At 37.3% G+C, this 21484-nt stretch overlaps 1 protein-coding gene across 1 annotated transcript in view; it reads right to left on the reverse strand.

Annotated features, from left to right (window-relative positions):
• Positions 1 to 21484, reverse strand: part of Ptprq (protein tyrosine phosphatase receptor type Q) — a 191558-nt gene that overhangs the window by 150176 nt on the left and 19898 nt on the right. The window contains exons 9-14 of the mRNA XM_060376921.1: positions 20379 to 20551; positions 9072 to 9252; positions 7455 to 7616; positions 7173 to 7352; positions 6487 to 6594; positions 5915 to 6196 (exon numbers count right to left, since the gene is read on the reverse strand). Of these exons, the coding sequence (XP_060232904.1) occupies positions 5915 to 6196; positions 6487 to 6594; positions 7173 to 7352; positions 7455 to 7616; positions 9072 to 9252; positions 20379 to 20551 (1086 nt within the window). The remainder of the gene's footprint in view (positions 1 to 5914; positions 6197 to 6486; positions 6595 to 7172; positions 7353 to 7454; positions 7617 to 9071; positions 9253 to 20378; positions 20552 to 21484) is intronic.

The following is a 21484-nucleotide window of genomic DNA, read 5'->3' on the forward strand; positions in this document are numbered from 1 at the left end:
GGTATAGGATCTCTCCATGCATGGTCCTTGGTTGGAGTATCCGTCTCTGCAGCAACCCCTGGGCCCAGGTTTTTTGGCTCTGTTGGTCTCCTTGTAGAGTTCCTCTCCCCTCTAGGTCTTCCTATCTACATCTTCTTTCATAAGGTTTCCTGAACTCTGCCCAGAGTTTGGCTATGAGCTCAGTATCTCCTTCAATACTCTGATAGTTAGAATCTTTCAGAGGTTCTCTGTAGAAGGCAGCTGTCCTGTTCCTTGTCTTCCCCTACTTCTGATGTCTATCCTGTTTGTCCTTCTGATAACTAAGTACATCGAGCATTTCTTTAAGTGTTTCTCTGCCTTTCAATATTCCTTTACTGAGAATTCTCTGGTTAGCTCTGTACCCCATTTTTAATTGGATTACTTGGTTTGTTGGGTTTAACTTCTTTAGTTCTTTATATATTTGGGATATTAGCCCTCTGTCAGATGTAGGGTTGGTGAAGATCCTTTCCCAGTTTGTAGACTGTCATTTTGTTCTGACGACAGTGTCCTTTGCTTTACAAAAAGTTTTCAGTTTCATGAGGTCCCAAGTATTCATTGCTGATCTTAGAGCCTGTGCTTCCTGACAACTTCTGTCAGGAAGTTGTCTCTTGTGCTCTTCAAGGCTCTTCTCCACTTTTTCTTCCAGCAGATTAAGTGTGCCTGGTTTTATGTTGAGATCTTTAAACCACGTGGACTTTCCTTTAGTGCAGCATGATAAATACGCATCTATTTGCATTTTTCTACATGCAGACATCCAGTTGGAACAGGACCATTTGTTGAAGATGCTATTGAATGGTTTTGGCTTCTTTGTTCAAAAAAAAAATCAAGTATCTCTAGGTGTGTGGGTTTATTTCTGGTTTCTATTTGATTCCATTGATCTACTAACCTGGACTCATAGGAACTCACCGAGGTTGAACCAACAATCACAAAGCATGCATGGGACTATCCTAGATCCTCTGCATATACATTATAATTGTGTAGTTTGGTGTTTTTCTCAGACTCCTAACAGAGGGAACAGAAGCTGTTTCTGACACTTTTGCCTGCTTTTGAGACCTTTGTTCTCCTATTGGTTGTCTTGTCCAGTCTTAATATGAGGGGAGGTGCTTAGTCTTATTACAAATTGAGATACCATATTTGGTTTATATCCCTGAGAGATCTGCCCTTTCCTGTAGGGAAAAAAGTCTTCATTTTGGTCTTTAGGGCTTTAAAGTGTGATTTTCAGTAGTATGAGATCCGTCCAATTTTTTTTTTTCTTTTTTCATGTAGTCATTTAGTGCTATGAACCTGCTTCTTAGAACCATTTTCACTGTGTCCTATAAGTTTAGGTATGTAGTATATTCACTTTGATTCAGTAAAAAAAAGTCCGTAATATCCTTCTTATTTTCTGTCTTGACCCAATTTCCATTGTGTTGTGAGGTGTTCGGTTTCCGTGAGATTGTAAGTTTCTGGGGGTTTTGTTTGTTTGTCTGTTTTGTCGTTGTTGATATCCATGATAGTCAGAGAGGATGAAGGGTGGTGTTTCAGTATCCTTAGGTTAGTTGATCCTGTGGAATTTCATGCAGAGTTCTTGACCCTTTTGGCTCCTACAATCCTTCCTTCCTCTTTTGAGCAGGATTCACCAAGTTCTGACTAAGAACATTTGTTCTTATATTCATGGTTAAATGTAGTCTTCACCATCATCAAGAAAACTCTTCCTTGCAACAGATGGAGACCACTACAGAAAATCACAACCGATAAAAATGCAGATTTGTAGCCTCCAGTTCCACATCCACAAAATGAATCCACACCCAATGCTCAGAGAACATGTGGAAGAGAGAGCAGAGAGATTCTAAGAACCAAACGGTGTATGTGAGATTGTGACTCCCAGTAATAATCAGAAGCTATACTCATAAAATCTCCCCCACATGACCACTCAGTTGTAAGGTGAACAAGGACACCAATGAACACCAATGAACTTGCCAAGCTGGGAAAGAAAGGTCCATGAGACCTTTAACCCCACACAAAGGACTATACCAACTGAGAAAATCTGGGAGCAGGAAAGGGAAGATCATACCAGTTTTCCCATAACCAAATAGTCAACCCTGAAAGCATACATACCATTAACACATTATACAGACTGAACAACTAATTTTAGGAAGATATTGTGGGGGTATACATATGTGTGTATGTATGCACTCTCATCTACCAACTATGTATCTCTGTATTTATTTCTGTATCTATCTATTTACTTATTCCTATACACACACACATACAGTAACAACTAGTAAGAAAAGAGGCCATGAATCCGAAGGAAGAGTGGGGAGGGTATATGGTAGGGTTTGTAGGGAGGAAAGGAAATGAAGAATGGTATTAAATTACCATCTCAAAAACATTTAAAGAATGAGACCATACCTGGTACTGGAAATCTAGCTAACTATTCAGAGCTAGTGAAGTCATGGTTTTTGGAGGAGAAACTACAAAAACTCATTTACTAAACCAGCCTTATCCCTAACAGCAATCTATCAACATTTGTCCCTATGTCCGCAGAGAAGTGTAATCTCAACCCCTCATCAAGGGAACTTCTCTTTGCCACAGATGGACTACTACAGAAAACCACAACCAATCAATATGCAAATTTGTGGAGCAGAGTCTCAAATGTAATTATGGTTTAACTAAACTAACATTCTTTTTAAAGTAATAATTTTAATTAGGGGGTAAGCTATTTAAAATGCTGTAGAAATAAAATTTTAATGTAATATAACTTGAGACTTTGAGACACTTTGCAAAGGTGTCCCTCCAGCATTGCTTGCCTGCCATCACTAATCAGGGCAGAAATACATCCCTGACCTCAGCATGGCAGCCATCATATTTTATTCATTTATCCTTAGGAGATAACCAGAGCTGAGTCTTCAGGCAGAGAAATGACTCACTGATTTTGGGGAGTGAAGATACACTGAGAATTTCCTCAGCTAACATTCAAAGTACTCCTGATGATAGTAACAGCACAGTGATATTTACCAGTTGAAGTAAACTAATCTATTAAAAAATCTAACAACAGATATAATTTGATTCATGATTATAATAAAGGCTGTTATTACAAAGACATCCTAAGACAGTTTAGTTGGCATATAAAATTGTGAAGTATATAGACAAATATAAAGATGTTATTCATTAAAACATAAAAATTCACAGAGTTCTGCTCAGAATATTGGTATAAATCTGTGTTATATTCATATTAGTGGTTATTTTGCCAAATCATAAAAGTTCAAAATATTTATTTAAAGGCTTACCATAAAGAAAGTTTTGTGGTAAGAAGGAAAGAGAATCTATGCCATCAAAGGATTCATTTTTATTGATTTTCTTATTTTGGTAATTTCTGTACACTACACGCAAGATAACCTCATTTGTAAACTGCAAATTCTATAAGGAAAGCATACCTACACATATCCAAACTCATCCATGCACAGAAAATCACCCTGTATTGATCTTCCCTATTTGAACTCTGCTTATTACTACCAAGAATAAACAAATTAGAACTATCTAAACCTGATGAGACTCTTAAATAGATTATTAATTTTCTTTTTTGCAATTACCAGCATGGTCACATCAATGGGTTATCACAACAATTGTACATAAAGCTTAACAGAAGCGTGGCTCTTTTATAAGAAAAAATATTTTAATAATATTACTGAATTCTAAGAACAGACAGTTATTTTGAGCTCATTGTTCTTCAGATGATATCCTAAAATTCTACTGAACCCTTCTTCTGTCATGGGAGCTAAAGCTAGTAGCTCGACAGGAACTAGGAAATCTCACTGGTATCGATCCCACTATTTTCTTCTACATGGATGGCAAACTGAGACTACTTCTTCAGGGGAGTGGGCCTCTCAGGCATAGAATACAATCCTCCATGAGCTGGCCCCCAGCTTCTCAGAAGGCTGTCAGGCCAGCCCCCTGTGACTCACCAGAACAGGTGGGCAAGAAGCTCAGGGGTAGCTTTTCCCATCCATGTTGTTATTTCATAGCTAGATCAGGGGTCTAATAAATGAACCCTGAAATGAGGCTCAGGAGACCCACCACCAAGTGTCAGCTTTACCTTATCCATTGTGATTTATTGGTCATTTTATTAAAACAGCTTACTTTGCCTTGTTTTCTTAAATATTTTCTGGAACTAACATTCTTGTTTTAAATAACTTCTCAAGTTAAATTCTTGTATTCACTCATTCCTACTTTAGAATTAAGGTCATAAAACAAATAATGGAATGGAAGTTGGTGTACTTTTTCCAGTGCAAAAGAAATTACCTCATGTCTGCAATGTTCAGAAAACAATTTTTAAAATTCATCATTAAAATGTGGTGTCCTTGACATGATAATCACTTAAGAAGTAAAATATCTGATAAGCATTCTGCTTCTTCAAAATCACAATGCACTGAAACTTAATAGTTTACTTCCTCTTACTATGCAAAGCTCAGATAGCCAACCACCACTGTGAACTGAGAGATCCTCAGTACATTTTACAATTTTCCAGCATGTGCTTTGGGAGCAAAATGGGCTTTATATAACTAATGGGCTTGGTTTCAATTCCAGCTTTATCACTTGCCAGCTGGCTAGCCTTAAGCAATTAAATTCCCTCCAAATTAATATGAACTTTAGGGGAAAAGGAAACCATTTCCTTCTATGCTGCTATGTGCAAAATAGGTTTTGAAACATTGTAAATGTTTGCTGAATGAATGACCCTTCTAGTGCCTCAGTTTTTCATGATGAAAAACCATAACTTAGTGCTGTACTCTACTCCAGAATTAAGACGATAACTTACATGAAAGCCAGGGAAAGAAACCGTGACACTTTAAGAGGAATTCGAAAACAGCGACAACCACAAAAATATTGGCCCAGTGTAAAATAAAACAGTCACAAAAGAACAATTATCCTTCTAAAAAAGTACCCTGCCTTTAGGTGCAGTAGTCATAAGAGCAACAAGGCATGGCAGTATGGAATCTGATATTAATTAAGTTTAGTTCAAGGGTGCAATAGCTCTTGATGCTATAAAGTACTCCTTTCGTCATTCTTAGTACTGCTGTAATTATGATCATCATTCTGTATCCATAAAGTTGTGACATCTCATTATATTAAATCTGTGCAAAACTCTCAAGGGATTACTCTCAGTGGAGGAGGTCTATTGCCTTGCTAGATTTCCAGATCATCAAGGTAAGGACAGAGCTTCACATTTGGATCTGGCTAACCTAAATGGGGTTGCTGATATTTGACTATTTGTGACTTCCAACGTGAGATCTTTATGGAGTTCTGACAGTAGCTAGTCAGCATACATTTATTCATTTAGATGTGTAGATGCTACAATAAGTTCACATACTTAGCATACATTGCAGGTTTGACCTGATAGTAATAGCTCCATTATGTGTTCATAGCAAAAAAAAAAAAACAATAATCCAACATTACCAGGCAAAATCATTGTCTTGTGTTACTTGCTCAATCACTGTTGAAACTGAGATACAAATGATGTTGTTGCTTGTGTTATTTCTGTTAGTTGGAGGATCACTCCACCTCACCTCTCAGATTCCTCCTGCCCACTGTGCCCTCACCATTAAGACCCAGACTGAATGAGTCCTCTGAGCATGTCTCTGTTAGAGCCTGCAGTCACACTGGCTGAGTCTTTGCTATTAATGGTCTTTCATTTGAACAATTCACTGATTTTTACATTAAATATCCTTTATATAGGAGAGTTTTTAAACAACTAAGCCTTTTTCTACATTTTTGCCAGAAATAGTACATAAACTTCCTTTACAGAAAAATAACAATGAAGGAATATATTTCTCTCACAAAAATACAAATAGCAGGGAATTTGTAAGCCATGTTACTATATGACTAAGAATTATTAAGCAAACACACAAGAAAAACTTACCAGTCTCTGAAGTTCTCACAGAGAGTAATGAGGATGACTGATTGCCATGACCAAGCTTGGTATACGACCGGACAGAAATATTATAGAGGGTGTAAGGTTTCAGGTCACTTAAAATTATGTTTGTGGTTGAGGTGTTCTTTACAAACAAGGTGTCTGCGTTTTGGTAAAGCACCTCGTAGACAATAATAATCCCATTAGGTTTTTCAGGTGGGGACCACTTCAACCTCATTTCACTTGGAGACACGTCAGTTACTTTGACATCTTGAGGTGATGATTCTGGCTCTGGGTTAGGGAGGGATAGAACAAAACTTTAAAACATGTGCTTTTTCATAGTTGTTGTTTTAGACACGGAACATGTCTAAAGAAATGTTCCATGAGGTAGGCAAGAAAATGTTATCTTTTCTCCATTCCTTGCTTGCTTGCTTCCCAGCTTGCCTCCTTCCTTTCTTCCTTCATTCCTTCCTTTGCTCCTTCCTTCCTTGCTTGCTTGCTTTCCTGCTTCCTTCCCTTCCTCCTTCCTTCCTTGCCTGCTTTCTTCCTTTTTAAATTCAAAGTATATTTTATATTCTTACCGTCTTCTGGAGTTCTCACAAAGATCTCATTTTCTTCGGACAAAGAACTTTCACCAACATGAGTTGAAGCAGCAACTCTCATTTTGTATCTTGAATATTTCTTTAATCCTAAAATACAACAGGAATATTGTTTAAAATCTCCAAAAAGTGGCATTCTTAGCTTAGTGCCATTTGCCAGAGGACCAATATGAATAATTTATTAGAAAGACTGGCTCTCTAAGTCATGTTTCATATACTCTTAGTCTCCCAAATTTTTTGGCTTCAAGGTTTCCCATACATGTGATATCAGAGATCTTTCCTGTAATGTTAAGGCAGTAAGCTGGAAAAAAAAAAAGAACTTTTGGCACCTAGCAAGGAGAATTGGCACACACACACCCTGTCAATTGAATTGCCTCAGCTGATTTTTCATGTGAGTCCATTCATTCAGGTCCTCATTATGAATTATTTTCACATACTAAGTAAAATATTTCTTAGGTTAAGTGTATTTCTATAAAAGCTGTGACAATATCCTTTTTACTTTCTGTGGAAAGCTATACTTAAAGAAACATGTTATATTGTTATTTCCATAAACATTTCTAAGATATCCAAATACTGGAATATGTCCTATAGCATTTAAGGTCCATAGAAGTGCAAATTTTCCATCGGAGGAGTAGGAATGCAAAAAGAAACACAACTTTTCCTTCTACCTGTGATGAGAAAGCTGTTATCTACAGTAGTCATCTGGAATGTTCTGTTGGTATCCAATTCCATTGCATAGACTGTGTAATGAGTGATTTTCCCATTGGGATATTCTGGAGGATCCCAATATAGCAAAATAGATGAAGAACTAATATTTTTATAGTTTATAATTTGGATGGGACTTGGCACTTGAAAAGAAGAATGAACAATTAATAGGAATGAAGAAGCAAAAGTATCAATCACATGAATAATATTTGTAAGTAATTGTTTCAGAGGAAAGGCATCTGTACCTTGCTCACGTGTTCTAGCAGTGAGAACCGTTGGTGGTCCTTCGCCCATGATGGTGAAAGCAGAGACACTGATCATGTGCTCAGTGAACGGTACAAGCTGCCTGATAACGTAAGACAGCTGTTCAGCGCTGATGTCAGTAATATACTGATTCTTGGTGGTTACTATTTGAAATCAACAAGAAAAAATAAAACAGAATATTGGACTCTACCATCAAAATTATTTTTTCTCAGTGAAACTTAATAGCACATTATGTATTGATATCTTCATACATTCTCATATGCAGAATGTTAGGCATACGATTCGTAGTAAATATGAACATTTTACTAATTCTAAAGACTCCCCAGTATGTATAAACATCTTATTTTCATAATATGGCTTTGCAGGTTGTGGTAAAATATTTTAGAACAGTATGGTAATGTTTTGAGAAAAAATATAACTTTCCAAAGAAAGACTAGCAGAGGGTTTTTTGTTTGATTGTTTGTTTGTTTGTTTTTCCTGAAATCAAACACTAGGCAAAAATATAAGAAGGAAACCTTACAAGTCAATGCTAAGTTTTAATTAAGAAATGAAAGTTTTATTTGGACTTAAAATTAACTATACATTTCTACATTATAAATTTTACTATACAATCTCTAGCCCCAGAGAGTGCTTAAAGTAAGCATTCTTGCTTAGGACTTAACTGACAAACGCACGTGCCTACAAAAATGTCTAAGATATTTACTTTATTTCTAAATTTTGCCTATCAATTTTTAATTAGGAACTAAGCTAATTTTGAAATATATAGGGGAGCAGCTGTATTAGAACCTGTGGGTCTTCTAGTTTTTAAGTGTTGATGTAGTCAAGTCACTTTGCACATAAAAGTAAATCAATAGAAGAAACACGTAGCGATTGAAATGTAATTTTCTGTTACTAACTCTACCGTGAATAGAAGAGCATGACACTTTTATTTTGGAATGAGGCAAATACCATATCATAGAAAAGGCAGTGAAATAGCATGCTATTCCTAGCTAACATTTTATAATAGCCAAAGAAACAGTGCAGCCCTGCATCATATAACTACATGCCTTCAATTTGCCCTTTAGAAACAATAAGGTTGTTTCAGAACCAACCCTAGACTTAGAAACAATAAGATTCACTGACCCTGAAGAGCAAGTGTGTGAGCTAATGACATCACCACATACCAGGGACACCTACACCTGTTTATTACACCATGCACTAGAGTTGTAACTTTCTGACCTATTTACCTTTAGTGACATCTGAAAACCTATTTGTCAAAAGCTGCAGAGAATGTGAGGCCTGTAAATGATTTGGAGATATGTTAATCCCTCCCCATCACACCTGCTTTGGCAACTGTAATAACTGATTGTCTATGCAGCTTGGCCAGAGACTCTGGGGTACTACTTTCTCTAGGAAGAAGGTCAGATGGGTTGGAAAGGGCTAGCCACTGCTTGTGTGGCCTTTCCATTTGTTTCATGAGGTTAGCTGACAGTTAAAAAGAAGTATCTGACTCCAACCCAATGTAACATTAATAACATGGTTGAACTCAAAGCACAGGTTCATACCTCTGCTAGATATTGGTTTCAATGCACCTCAGAAAGAATTAAAATTTTACTTACTAACTGGTGAGCTTGGGTCTTCAGCTCTAGTCCTGGCAGGAAAGCCACTGTGTGGCTGGCTGCTGTATATGAATGAAGCCAGGGAGTGCAGGTCAGAAGACATCTCTGCGGAGCCCTCAAAGAATCCTATCATTGGGTCCACTAGGTTCATCATTTCTGGAGACATGGGGTTGTTCATATACTGTAATTAAAGGTCAGTATTTACAAGGAATGAAAACTCAATCAATGCCTCATGACTTAAAAATTTGTCACCTTGGAATTACGCATTTTAAAAGAAAAATAATGTTTCCGTAACTATTGTGTTCTTTACTTTCCAAGATTTTGTCCTCAGCTAAAACCCTGCACCGTAGTAACATAACATGGTCACTCCAGTTCTTATTAGATTGATACTTTATTTTGGAGAAAAGGAGGTATTAGTTTCAGACATATATTCTTTTCTTCATGGTATAATTAGACGTTTTCATACAAGGGTTTCATAGCTGAAATATCTTAACTTTTCAGCCCACAAATTGTAAGAATTCTGAGCATATTATTAAAACAAGTTTTGTTTCTTTATCTAAGCATCCTTTATAGTATACTAGTCATGAGTGACTGCATATCTGCTTCCTATAACAAATATTATATTGTTGTATATATATATAAATGTTATATATATCTTTAATATATATAATATATTCTTATATGTAATATATTGTTATATATAATATGCATATGTAATAATATAATTATTGTGATATTATAATTTATCTTTAATCAAATGAATTACAAACAGAAAGAAACCTTGATGGTAATAGGTTTCAAGTAGGGGTCACAGCATACCCATCCATGGTTCTAAGGTATAGTGTCAGTAACATTCCTTGTTGCTACATCCCACAGTGTAATCTGTAAATGATAATAGACATGGAATGAAAATATCAAGTTCAGATTACAGATGGAGGTAGGGATAGCTTGATGTCACTTTCTTTTGATGATCCCAACCCAGTAAAATGGAGCAAAGTAGAATGGAGGAAATATGTTTTATTCAAATGTCAGTATAAAATGTTAATCTTGAAATTAATTTTAACCAACAATTTAAAAAGAATTGCCTCAAGAGGCTTAAGAATCACAGAAACATATGGAGTTTGGGTTTTAATTTGAACGTACTGGTCAACAAAGGCATTAGAAATGGACAGAAACATTTGATTACAGCATAGATTCAATGAGCCAAGGCAATACTGATATTTTTTCCTAGGTGTAGCTCTATGGTTATTAAGTGGAAGAAAATGTCCATTCTTTGGAAATTCAGGCCATATAGGCATACAAGAACAAGTCTGGAGTTCATTTTAAACATGTCTGCATTTGCAACAACAACAGGAACCAGTGGAGGGAACATTCAGAATTATATTTGCTAAATCCAGGCAGTGAGTTTTTGGGATCTAATTATGTACTTTTCTCTACTTTTCTACCTATTTCGAATTTCCCAAAATACAAGGTTTAAAGAAAATAGGAAAGTATTAAAACATCTTTTTTTTATTAATTACACTTTATTCACTTTGTATCCCCCCATAAGCCCTTCCCTCCTCCCCTCCCGGTCCCACCCTCCCTTCCCCTTCTTCACGCATGCCCCTCCCCAAGTCCACTGATGGGGAGATCCTCCTCTCCTTCCTTCTGATCTTAGTCTATCAGATCACATCAGGAGTGGCTGCATTGTCATCTTCTGTGGCCTGGTGAGGCTGCTCCCCCCTCAGGGGGAGGTGATCAAAGAGCAGGCCAATCAGTTCATGTCAGAGGCAGTCCCTCTTCCCATTACTATGTAACCCACTTGGACACTACACTGCCATGGGCTACATCTGTGCAGGGGTTCTAGGTTATAAAAAACAACTTTTTTTTTTAACTGAATGACTCTCAAACTTACCTCTAAACTCTTTTGAAAATAGTCTACTCTGTTACTTGCCAATTAACTGATTTTATGCTTTTAAAATGGATAACATAGTAAATATGTATGCTCTGGTTATCACTATGTACTAGGATACCTGACTGCTAATTACTTGATGTGGCTTTGATCATATTTGGAGCCAAAACTGGGTTTGGAGTTTTTGTTGTTGTTATCATTAATGAGTTCGGTGTTTTAAAAAGTAATAATAATAGTTGGAGCTCAAGAAAAAAAAAACTCAAAAGGTAAAAATTTTTACAATAGTTCAATTAATGTAAATATCTACAAAACCTGTTATTTAGATGACAACGTTCTGAGAGATTTTTTTTAATGGGGAAATTATTCAAGAGAACTTACAGTCTTCCAAATAGCATTACTTAAATTAAAGAGAAATCATCGAGACACCAGGAAGATGGCTGAGACCATGAAATGCTTACTGCTTGCATAATCATGAGGACTGGAGTTCAGACCCCTCCAGCACCTACAAATGCCAGGCAGCACGGTAGCCTGCCTGCAAGTTTAGAGCTCAGCATTCTGAGACAGGAAATCCTCAGAACAAGCTGCCCAGCTAGACTAGCTTTCTAAGTGGGCACTGGCTTCAGTTTAAACAACCCACCCCAAGACACAAAGCGGAAAGAGACTCTGGGGATGCCTCCCATCAATCTTGGGTCTCAACCAGCTTTTGAACATACACATGCTCCCATATGTATCTGAACACGTATTCACTTGTGCACATGCAAAACAAAAATAATACCAAGGAGGCAGGTGAGTGCGGTATGTTTACTAATCAGCTAGCATGGCCAACAGCATGAGTTCTGTGAGTTCAGTGATAAACCTTGTCTCAAAACTAAGACCCTGTATTTTAAAGACTCAAAAGTCCTTCAGATAGAGTCAATTTACTTTAATGTGTGATTCCTGGTAGGACAAAGACACTCCAGAAGATATCTTCACATACTAAAATATGTGGACAACACAAATTGGAGCCAAAGGGTTATTTAAAAAGTAAATAAATTATAGACATGAAGTTAAGAAGAAGTTGGGAAGAGTAAAGGGAGAGAGTTGTTGTCAATTTTATCATAAGACACTGAGAAACTCAAAGAATTAATAAAAAATTTATACAAGTACATTGTAAGCAAATGAGAAAGACATTCTGATATCAATTTTTGATATCAGCCTCCCAATAAGCATATGTGTTTGGGGGAACAGTAGAGGACACCTACTCACATCACTTAAAGAACCTAGGAAAGAGAGCCTGAGACTAAGCAAAGATTTTCTGACTTCTTACAGCTCATTTGAGCTCTGAATCCACAGGGAAATGGGGAAGACATGAATCACAAAGTTATACTCTGGTATTCCAGCCAATAGGCTATGTTGGAACCAGACAGCTGTTCCCACTATCAATCATTTGCCTCCTGACAATCTACAATTTACAAAGCACTATGGATGAAATCAGGAGGTAGCACAAAGAGCTTCACCTTGAACTGTAATTTTGTATTAAATCTCTCAATAGTTTCTACCACATGTCAAATAAATTATGGCGAGGCAACCATAGCATTCCCTCAATTAACCAAGTTGAGCATACCTGTTGACAAACTGCCATTTTGATGTAAGAGATGGCACGAAAACTTATGACTCTGAATCTTACCCCAATTCTAATTTTCACTGGAAACTCCATCTTAAACCAGGGCAATGAATTGAACTCTGCTTTCTATCAACCCAGAATGTTATAGATCATCATTAATTGTTTCATGCTGAGAATAGTTCTCACATGTTGTCTCTTTCAAAATGGCACTAGGTTAGATGTTGGGCTTTTCTGAAGAGAAAAGACAGTGAATTTTAAGAGCAAAAATTACTAGATGAAATTACTTTAAAAAAAGAATGGAAAAGGGCAGAAAGAAATATGTAGAAATAAAGGGACGAGAGTAGAAAAGTAAAGCCATCACAATGCTTACAATTTGACACCTACAGAGTGCAAATTACTGGAATTGAGAACCACTGAATTCAATTGTATTAAGTAATTTTGTTACAAGTCTTATGTTATCCTGTACATTAAGGAATATTTAGCATCATCCCTGACCCCTACACAAAGACAATATCTTCAGATGTTACTTTATGTTTCAAGAAAGAAAGAAAGAAAGAAAGAAAGAAAGAAAGAAAGAAAGAAAGAAAGAAAGAAAGAAAGAAAAGTTGCCCCTCGTTAAGAACCACAGAGTTGGGGAATGTCACAATTCGTCAACATGAAAGGCCTAGCATATGTTACAGAGGAATCCTTGGAATTTATGTGAAAGAACTAGAAGTCTGCAGAGTTAAAGTCCCAATCCACCTGAATAAACCAACTTGATTTTACATGTAATAACCTTCATGGCAACAAGTGGGATTTCTATCAACTTAAGATTCACTAGAGATCTGCTGAATTGAATTAATGGGATGTTTAACTTATTCTTAAGAGATACTTCAATTTCTATATAACATTTGTGTTGCTATCAAAAAGGGAGGTAAAAAGAAAGTTTATAGTAACGTTTTTAAAAGTATTCTTAAGGATGCTACTTCTAGACATTATTTTGGTGAACAAATACTTCAGGCTTTAGTCAGTTTTTGTTTAATCTGTGCTCAATATACTCTTGCTAAAGCCTTCCTAGCTACTCAGCCTCCTCTGTAACAACAGGGCTCTCTCTTCTGGTTCCTCAGAAAAATGATTGATATGCTTGAGAAAGGTGTAGAATGAATAAAATTAACAATATTAAACTTTGAAGTCTGTGGTACTAGCAACCAAGATGATAACTACTGGGAAAAAAATGCCTCAGGCTGTATCAAAGTATGATAATCAACTAGGGTCTTCAGACTTCAGTACTATAAGAATATGGTATCCAAAGAAGTTAATTTTAATATTTGTTTTAATAGGATAAAATTTACACTAATGGAGAAATTAGTTATGCTTTGCATGGTTCTACTTTAATTCAATATAGAAGTTTGTGCTGTTTTCTGAAAGGATCATTGTCACATTATGAAGTATACGCAGGAGAGGAACCCTGTAAAGATGTTCTGGAAAGCAGGACTCATGACAAGGGGAAGATACTGCATAAGAAAACTGTGTCCACCCACAATAAAAAGTTAAATCTTTATGTATTGTTGTATTACTATACAGAATAGCATTTTAAGATACCAAATGTCAAATAAAATGCTAAGCACTTGTGCCCATGAGATATCACTTGATTGTACTAATGAAATTCTAACTCCCTTCTATTGTCATTTGATCAAGTTAGTGATAGCAGAGTGGGTTAGACTATATTTTCATGGTTTCACATCCCCAAGAACCACTATAATGAATACCACCGCTCTAGAAAGGAGGGCAGGACTGACTGTTAAGCATCAAGCAAGTGCTTCAGTCCAAATCAGTAAAAGAATAAAAGTTAGTTATTCCTCTATGTATGTTATGGGTTTATCAGAATACATAGAACCTCGTAGTTCTATGTGGTTCTAAAAATATGTTTGTTCTTAAAACAGACAAACAAACAAGACAAAAACAGTGTGCCATAGAAAACAATGTTCAGTGTTTTAGAGTTTATTGGCTAGCATCTGCCTTTGTGGTCTTAATACCCTATCATCACATTTAGTTGAGTATGAGTTTCAGTTGTTAATTAAAAATATTATAGATGAAATTCAAATACATGTTGAGAGGTTGAAATAAAAATCCTAGAGATCTGATATTCAAATTTCAGACATATTTTCTAATGTTTGTTTAAATATCAAGTCTGATATCATAAATATACTTCATGTTATTTTAATAAACCCTATAAATAAAAAAACCAAGAAAACCACAAAGGTACAGTAAAAAATAATCCAATGACAAAAATGATACCAGTGAGACAAAACATAGAATATTTTAGTTTTGTTTCTTTATAATTTTATCACTATTACATGTGCCCATGAGCTGCAGAAGAAAAGGATGGGGTGATGGAAATGATGAGAGATTATAATGACAGTACCAATGTGCTGTCCTGGCTTTCCCTTCTCCAAGCTTTGATCTTAAGCGTTTCTGGTTTGGTTATATGTTTATTTCTAAAATCACTGAATAAGATGCCTATATTCTGTGTTAGATTCCTTTACTGTCTTTTGACTTGGCTGTGATAGGGAGGGGCTGCATGACTCAGATACATACACATCATCTTCCTCTGTTCTCAAATATTACATGTTTACTTTCATAAACAAAGAAGTATACTAAGTGTCAGAGTGTATGTGAAATCTGCAGTGAACAGCCTCGCAGCCAACCCCTCCTCATCTGCCTCCTGCTGTCAGGTTTCCAATAATCTCTTTCCTCTTCTTTTGGTGAGATGGGACCTGTTACTGTTACAACAGTGAAGGGACATAACCACATGGCGTTATACAGACCTTCCTTTGCTTGTTTGATGAAGTAAAAGGCCAGACTGACAAACCAGTTCCTTGGTAAGAAACTGTAGTATCTTTGAGGAGTAAAAGGTGGCACCAACTAAAATAAAGGGCCAATGAGAAGTCAATGTCCTTGGTTCTACAGCCAAAAGAAAATTAAATCTGCCAAACAATGGACAAGCCTAGAAGAAGATGCGCCTTCAGTCAAGCTTCCGGGTAAGACCACACCACAGCCACCCCTTGACTGCAGCTCTAGAGACCCTAAGGAGAAATCTTGATTACTCTATTCTATGCTCTGGATGTTAGAAACTGTGATATAACTAAATGTTTCACCAGCTGTGATGATAGGGTACAAGCAGATGCTAGCCAATAAACTCTAAAACATTGAACATTGTTCACTATGTGCATTGCTTAAAGCTGCTGAGTTTGTGTCACATAATCACATAACAGCGGGAAACTATCATGACGGGAGAACAATGGAAGTCCAGGAAAGTGCAATACTGAGTGAAGGTGAGGACACAGGAGTGAGACAGAGATGCATGAGTCGTGCTCTGAAGGTAGAGCTGGCTATGTGACTCCTAAATACTAAGGAGAACATATCAAACACACAAGGTCATAATGTTCAACCCAGGTAGAAATCTCCAGTATCAGAAATGAAAGGAAGAAAACAAGCATTCAAAGAGGAACCAATGATTGAAAATGTGAGATCATTTTTAACAGTGGCTACATTCAGGGTATATGATGGTATATACCAGTCACATGGAGACCTGATATCAAACAAACAAACAAACAACTACATAATAAAGTGTTATAAGATATGAGAGGGTTGAAAAAGAGAACTTTCTGAACTTTCTAAAATACCTCTGTAAAGATGTTAGAAAATAGTAAGGACAGCTGTTAGCTTTGCTGTTTTCACAACAGCGTAATGCAGCCATGATCATTCAGGCCTTTACAGCCATTGAAGCAGGACAGTCTCCCCAAGCATGGTTGGCTACCATAAAAAGCTAAAATGTTACGCTCAGGATGCAAGGCTAAGCACTGCACTCAGGGTCAGCCGCTTTCAAACCAGAGAAGAGCATGTCTGATTGCATGCGGGTTGATGCCCCAGGCCCCGCCTCTGAGAAAAAGGTATCTGACGGGTCTGATGCTCTTTGGGTGGATGACACCTAAATGAACATTGGTACAAAGTCCCAATTTATTTCTAATATCAGAGATCAGACCTCTACTCTTGCCTGATGCCTCTAAAACAAAAATGGGGAACTGTAGAGAGCTGCGTGATGCCGCGCCATGGGTTTTATCTGTTGAGCTACATTCCTACCCCTGTAAGAGATGTGGGGTGAGGGGAACATCACAAAAGGGGAAGCTCAATTGTAAAGCAACTGCCTAAAAAAGTCTGAGTGCCAGAGTTCACATCCGCAGAGTCTACATAAAAAGTGGAGCACAATGACACACACCAATGTTTCCAGTGATGGAGAGGAAGGAGGCACATATACAGACCGCTGGAAGATCTTAGGGCAGCCATCTTTGCTCATGCAACAAAACTGTGGACCAATGAAAGATCCTGCCTCAAACAAAAAGGCGGAAGTCAAGTAAGGACTTCCACATGAGTACATGGTACATGTAGACCTTCAACCACATGTACACCCCACATATAAACACACACACTTAAAAAAATGAAAGTAAAAATTCTTTATAGGTTGACTTGTCTAAGGTCACAGTTTTAAAGCATAGCAGAGACAGGCCTACGACAAAAGGTCCCTTGTTTTGACATTCTGTTGTATCTACCACCCCATATCAATGTTCTAAAGTGAAACAATGGCCAATAACATGACAAGTAGAGTACCTGAAATGAATCTGATCTAACAAGAAAGGATAACCTTACAGACTTAAGAACAGAATGGATCTTCTTATTAAAAGGGCTTTAGACATTGAATGTTGAGTAGAGTGACAGATCTAATGCCAAGATTAATTCCAACAAGTCCAAATACTAGCATAGAACTTACTGCATGTCAGCTACAGTGCTAAGTCCTTCACACATATCACACATTAAATCTTCATCACTGACCCTTTTTTATAGGAAGTCATGTAATTCCTAAGTTAAATCTCAAGTTAAGAAGAGCCATGCTTTCTTCTTCTTCTGATGTCCATCCTCTTTGCCTTTCAGGATGGGGATTGACCATTTTAGTTAGGGTCCTCTCTCTTGCTTAGTTTCTTTAGATGCACAGGTTTTAGTGGGTTTGTCCTATGTTGTATGTCTATATGAGTGAGTATATACCGTGTGTGTCTTTTTGCTTCTGGGACAACTCACTCAGGATGATCCTTTCCAGGTCCCACCATTTACCTGCAAATTTCATGATTTCCTTATTTTTCATTGCTGAGTAATACTCCATTGTATAGATGTACCACAGTTTCTACATCCATTCTTCAGTTGAGGGGCATCTGGGCTGTTTCCAGCTTCTGGCTATTATAAATAAAGCTGCTACAAACAGGGTTGAGCAAATGTCCTTTTTGTGTACTTGAGCCTCTTTTGGATATATGCCCAGGAGTGGTATGGCTGGATCTTGAGGAAGCACTATTCCTAGTTGTCTGAGAAAGTGCCAGATTGATTTCCAGAGTGGTTGTACAAGTTTACATTCCCACCAGCGGTGGAGAAGGAAGGGTTCCCCTTTCTCCACAACCTCTCCAGCATGTGTTGTCACTTGAGTTTTTGATCTTGGCCATTCTGATGGGTGTAAGGTGAAATCTCAGGGTTGTTTTGATTTGCATTTCCCTAATGGCTAATGAGGTTGAGCATTTCTTTAAGTGCTTCTCTGCCATTCGATATTCTTCTACAGAGAATTCTCTGTTTAGCTCTGTTCCCCATTTTTTAAGTGGATTACTTGGTTTGCTGCTTTTCAGCTTCTTTAGTTCTTTATATATACTGGAGAAAACAGGAAACAACCTAGGAACCTTCTACAGAGGGCTTCTGAAAGCCAGAAGAAGAAAACAGGAAACAAACTAGGAACCTACTACCACAGAGGGCCTCTGAAAGCCTCTGCCCTACAGACTATCAAAGCAGATGCTGAGCCTGATGGTCAACTGTTGGGCAGAGTGAATGGAATTTTATGTAAGAAGTGTGAAATAGTAAGAGCTGGAGAGGACAGGGTCTCCACAAGGAGAGCAACAGAACAAGAAAATTTGAACACAGGGACCTTCCCAGAGACTCATATTCCAACCAAGGACTATTCATGGAGATAACCTAGAACCCCTGCACAGATGACAGATGTAGCCCATGGCAGTTCAGTGTCCAAGTGGGTTACATAGTAATGGGAAGAGGGACTGCCTCTGACATAATCTGATTGGCCCGCTCTTTGATTACCTCCCCCTGTGGGGGGAGCAGCCTTACCAGGCCACAGTAGAGGACAATGCAGCCACTTTTGATGTGAACTGATAGACTAAGATCAGAAAGGAGAGGAGAACCTCCCCTATCAGTGGACTTGGGGAGTGGCATTCATGCAGAAAGGGGAGGGAGGGTGGGATCGGGAGGGGAGGAGGGAGGGGCTTATGGGGGGATACAAAATGAATAAAGTGTAATTAATAAAATAAAAAAATAAAAAATAGATAGATAGATAGATAGATAGATAGATATAAAAGAAGAGCCATGCTACCTTTCCCAGGTTTAAAGCATCAATAATGGCAGAACTAGATGGTAAGTCCTAACCATTTCCCTTCTGTACCTACACTCTTAGCCATCTTATCCTGTAATAGCCAGGTCCACATTTAAATACAGTTGAATGACTCAAATTGTTTTCACTATATTACAGGATCTCCAACTGGTCTTCTCAGAACCTTTTAACTTCTAGAGAAAAACAGGTGTGTCTGGATAGCCAACAAATGTCATTAGCAAATTTGGGAAGCCTGTCACCTGGTTCAAAGAAAACTATCTATTTTAAGATGTTCTCAGCAGGAACAAATGCTGAAGCTTCTGCTGTTTGATGAGCTGCCAGCTAGCATATCAGAAAACCTAGAACTCAATATCCATCACACAGGGAAAAGGACACCAACACATGACTAAAGTTTAACCTGGGGATGATGTGGGTAAGAGCTATGAATGAGAGGTACTAAATAGCTACGATGTTGAGTATCATGGTAAAATCAAAGCCAGAGTTCAAGGAAGGGAAGTCTGATACCAGGAATAGCCAGGAGTGTAGAGAAGAAGGATAACACTACAGTAGCAATACAGTAGCTACAAGTGTAGCAATTCTGAACTGAAAACAGAAGAAGCCAATTCCTTAATAAGTATCACATCTGTTTCTAATGGCTCACTGATTGCTACTCTGGTCCTAAGTGTACTTAGCCTTACAGGGCCCCAGGGAGCAGCCAGCATGAGGCTATGAGAAGTCTGGGGACTTCAAGGGTCTTCACGGGTGTGTGGGTAGCTTATTCAAGGAAGTAAAGATATCAGCTGCCTGCACTTCCTAATAAAGCCAAGAAGAAAATAAGAGAGCCACTCTGCTTAAATGCAACCTACTAATAAAGACCAAGTCCTCTCCTGTTAAATGGAGCACGTGAATTTCTTTATATTTAGTTACATTGTTTCACTAATAAAAGGCAGTGCTGAGGTCGCTAGCTAGCTCCTTGAGTTCAAATAGGACAAAACTGCTTGTGGGCAGAATTTTTTTTTTCCCAACTGTTCTAAACTATAAGCCTTTGAGAGAGCACGTAAATCAAATTTATATAAAATGATAAAACCCACATATAGAAGTACGTTCAGTCCTGGGTGATGGTTCAATGGACATTTTTCAGAGGAAAAAAGAGTAGTAACACTTAACTAATAAATCCTAAAAAAAAATAAAACAAAAAACCCAAAAACCTATGATCTAGTTAATATCTCAACACACCTCAATTAATTTTATTTCCTAGTAGCAAGTTTGCCAAGTCTTTATGTAGAAGTTTGGCAAATCGGCCTACTTACCATAACCATAACCAATAGGAAAGGCCCAGCAAAATCAGAAATAAAACTGTAATACCTCATCTTGTCCTATGAGCAGAGTATTTTCCAAAATTACTCCTGTCTCTAGGGCTGACACTTTCACACGGTATTGGTTGATGATTCCATTTGGTTGTCGAGGTTTCCTCCAAGTAATTCTTATTTCTGTGGCTTCTACTTCTGTGATTTGTAAATCAAACACTGCACCTGGAACTAAAATTAATTAATTAATTAATATTTTAAAGTAGATATAGAAAGAAAAAATGTATTTTAAAAGCCAAAATATGCCCTAAATTCTTAACCCATGCTCTTAGATACATAAGGAGCTCTAGAAAAACTAGATAGAATAAGTACTAATATGTTAAGTGTGGCAAAAGATCCCTTAAATTCATGGAAATTTAAAACTAATTTTATTTGAATTTCTCTTAAAATATGAGGAACAGGATAACAACATTTCCCTAAAACAAACTGTCACACCGTATGCTCAGACAACACTACTAAAATAATTTTCAGGTGGGTGCCATGCGCAGGGGTTAAAAGCTCTTGCCCTTGAGCCTAAAAACCCGAGCCTGAGCACCTCAGCTGGCTCCACAGAACTCATGGTGAAAGGATACAAGAATAGACTCTACAGTGTTATTCTCTAACATCTACAGTCACACCATGGCATATGTAGGCCTCCAGGAGTTCACACACACAATAACAATAGTAACAAGCAAAACTTTCTAGAGAAGCTCTTTATAAATAATTAATGTCTTGTCAAAACCTTGATGTTTTAATAAAAATTACAACAACATGCCCAAAACCAGTATCTGGCATTCTCAGGGCACAATGAAATATAGTTGACATGTGCAAACAGAAATAAAAGAGCCTTTCCATATCTAAAACAAGAGATAGAAGCTGAAAATAATATCACAACTTCCATCAGTATTATTATGATCAGAGATCATATTTGTATCTAATTCAAACACATAGTATGCCATAACTATGATTTTTTTTCCTCCAATAGATTGTTTTGTCTCCATGAAGTTATCAGTACAAAAACCTCCTAGACAATATAACAATAAAAATATTTCTAAATACTTGTAGAATATTTGGGGCTGAATAACCATTCTTGTGGTTAGGATTCTAGTATCTAGCATGAGCAAA

Source organism: Meriones unguiculatus, chromosome 2 (assembly GCF_030254825.1).
Source record: "Meriones unguiculatus strain TT.TT164.6M chromosome 2, Bangor_MerUng_6.1, whole genome shotgun sequence".
NCBI lineage: Eukaryota > Metazoa > Chordata > Mammalia > Rodentia > Muridae > Meriones > Meriones unguiculatus.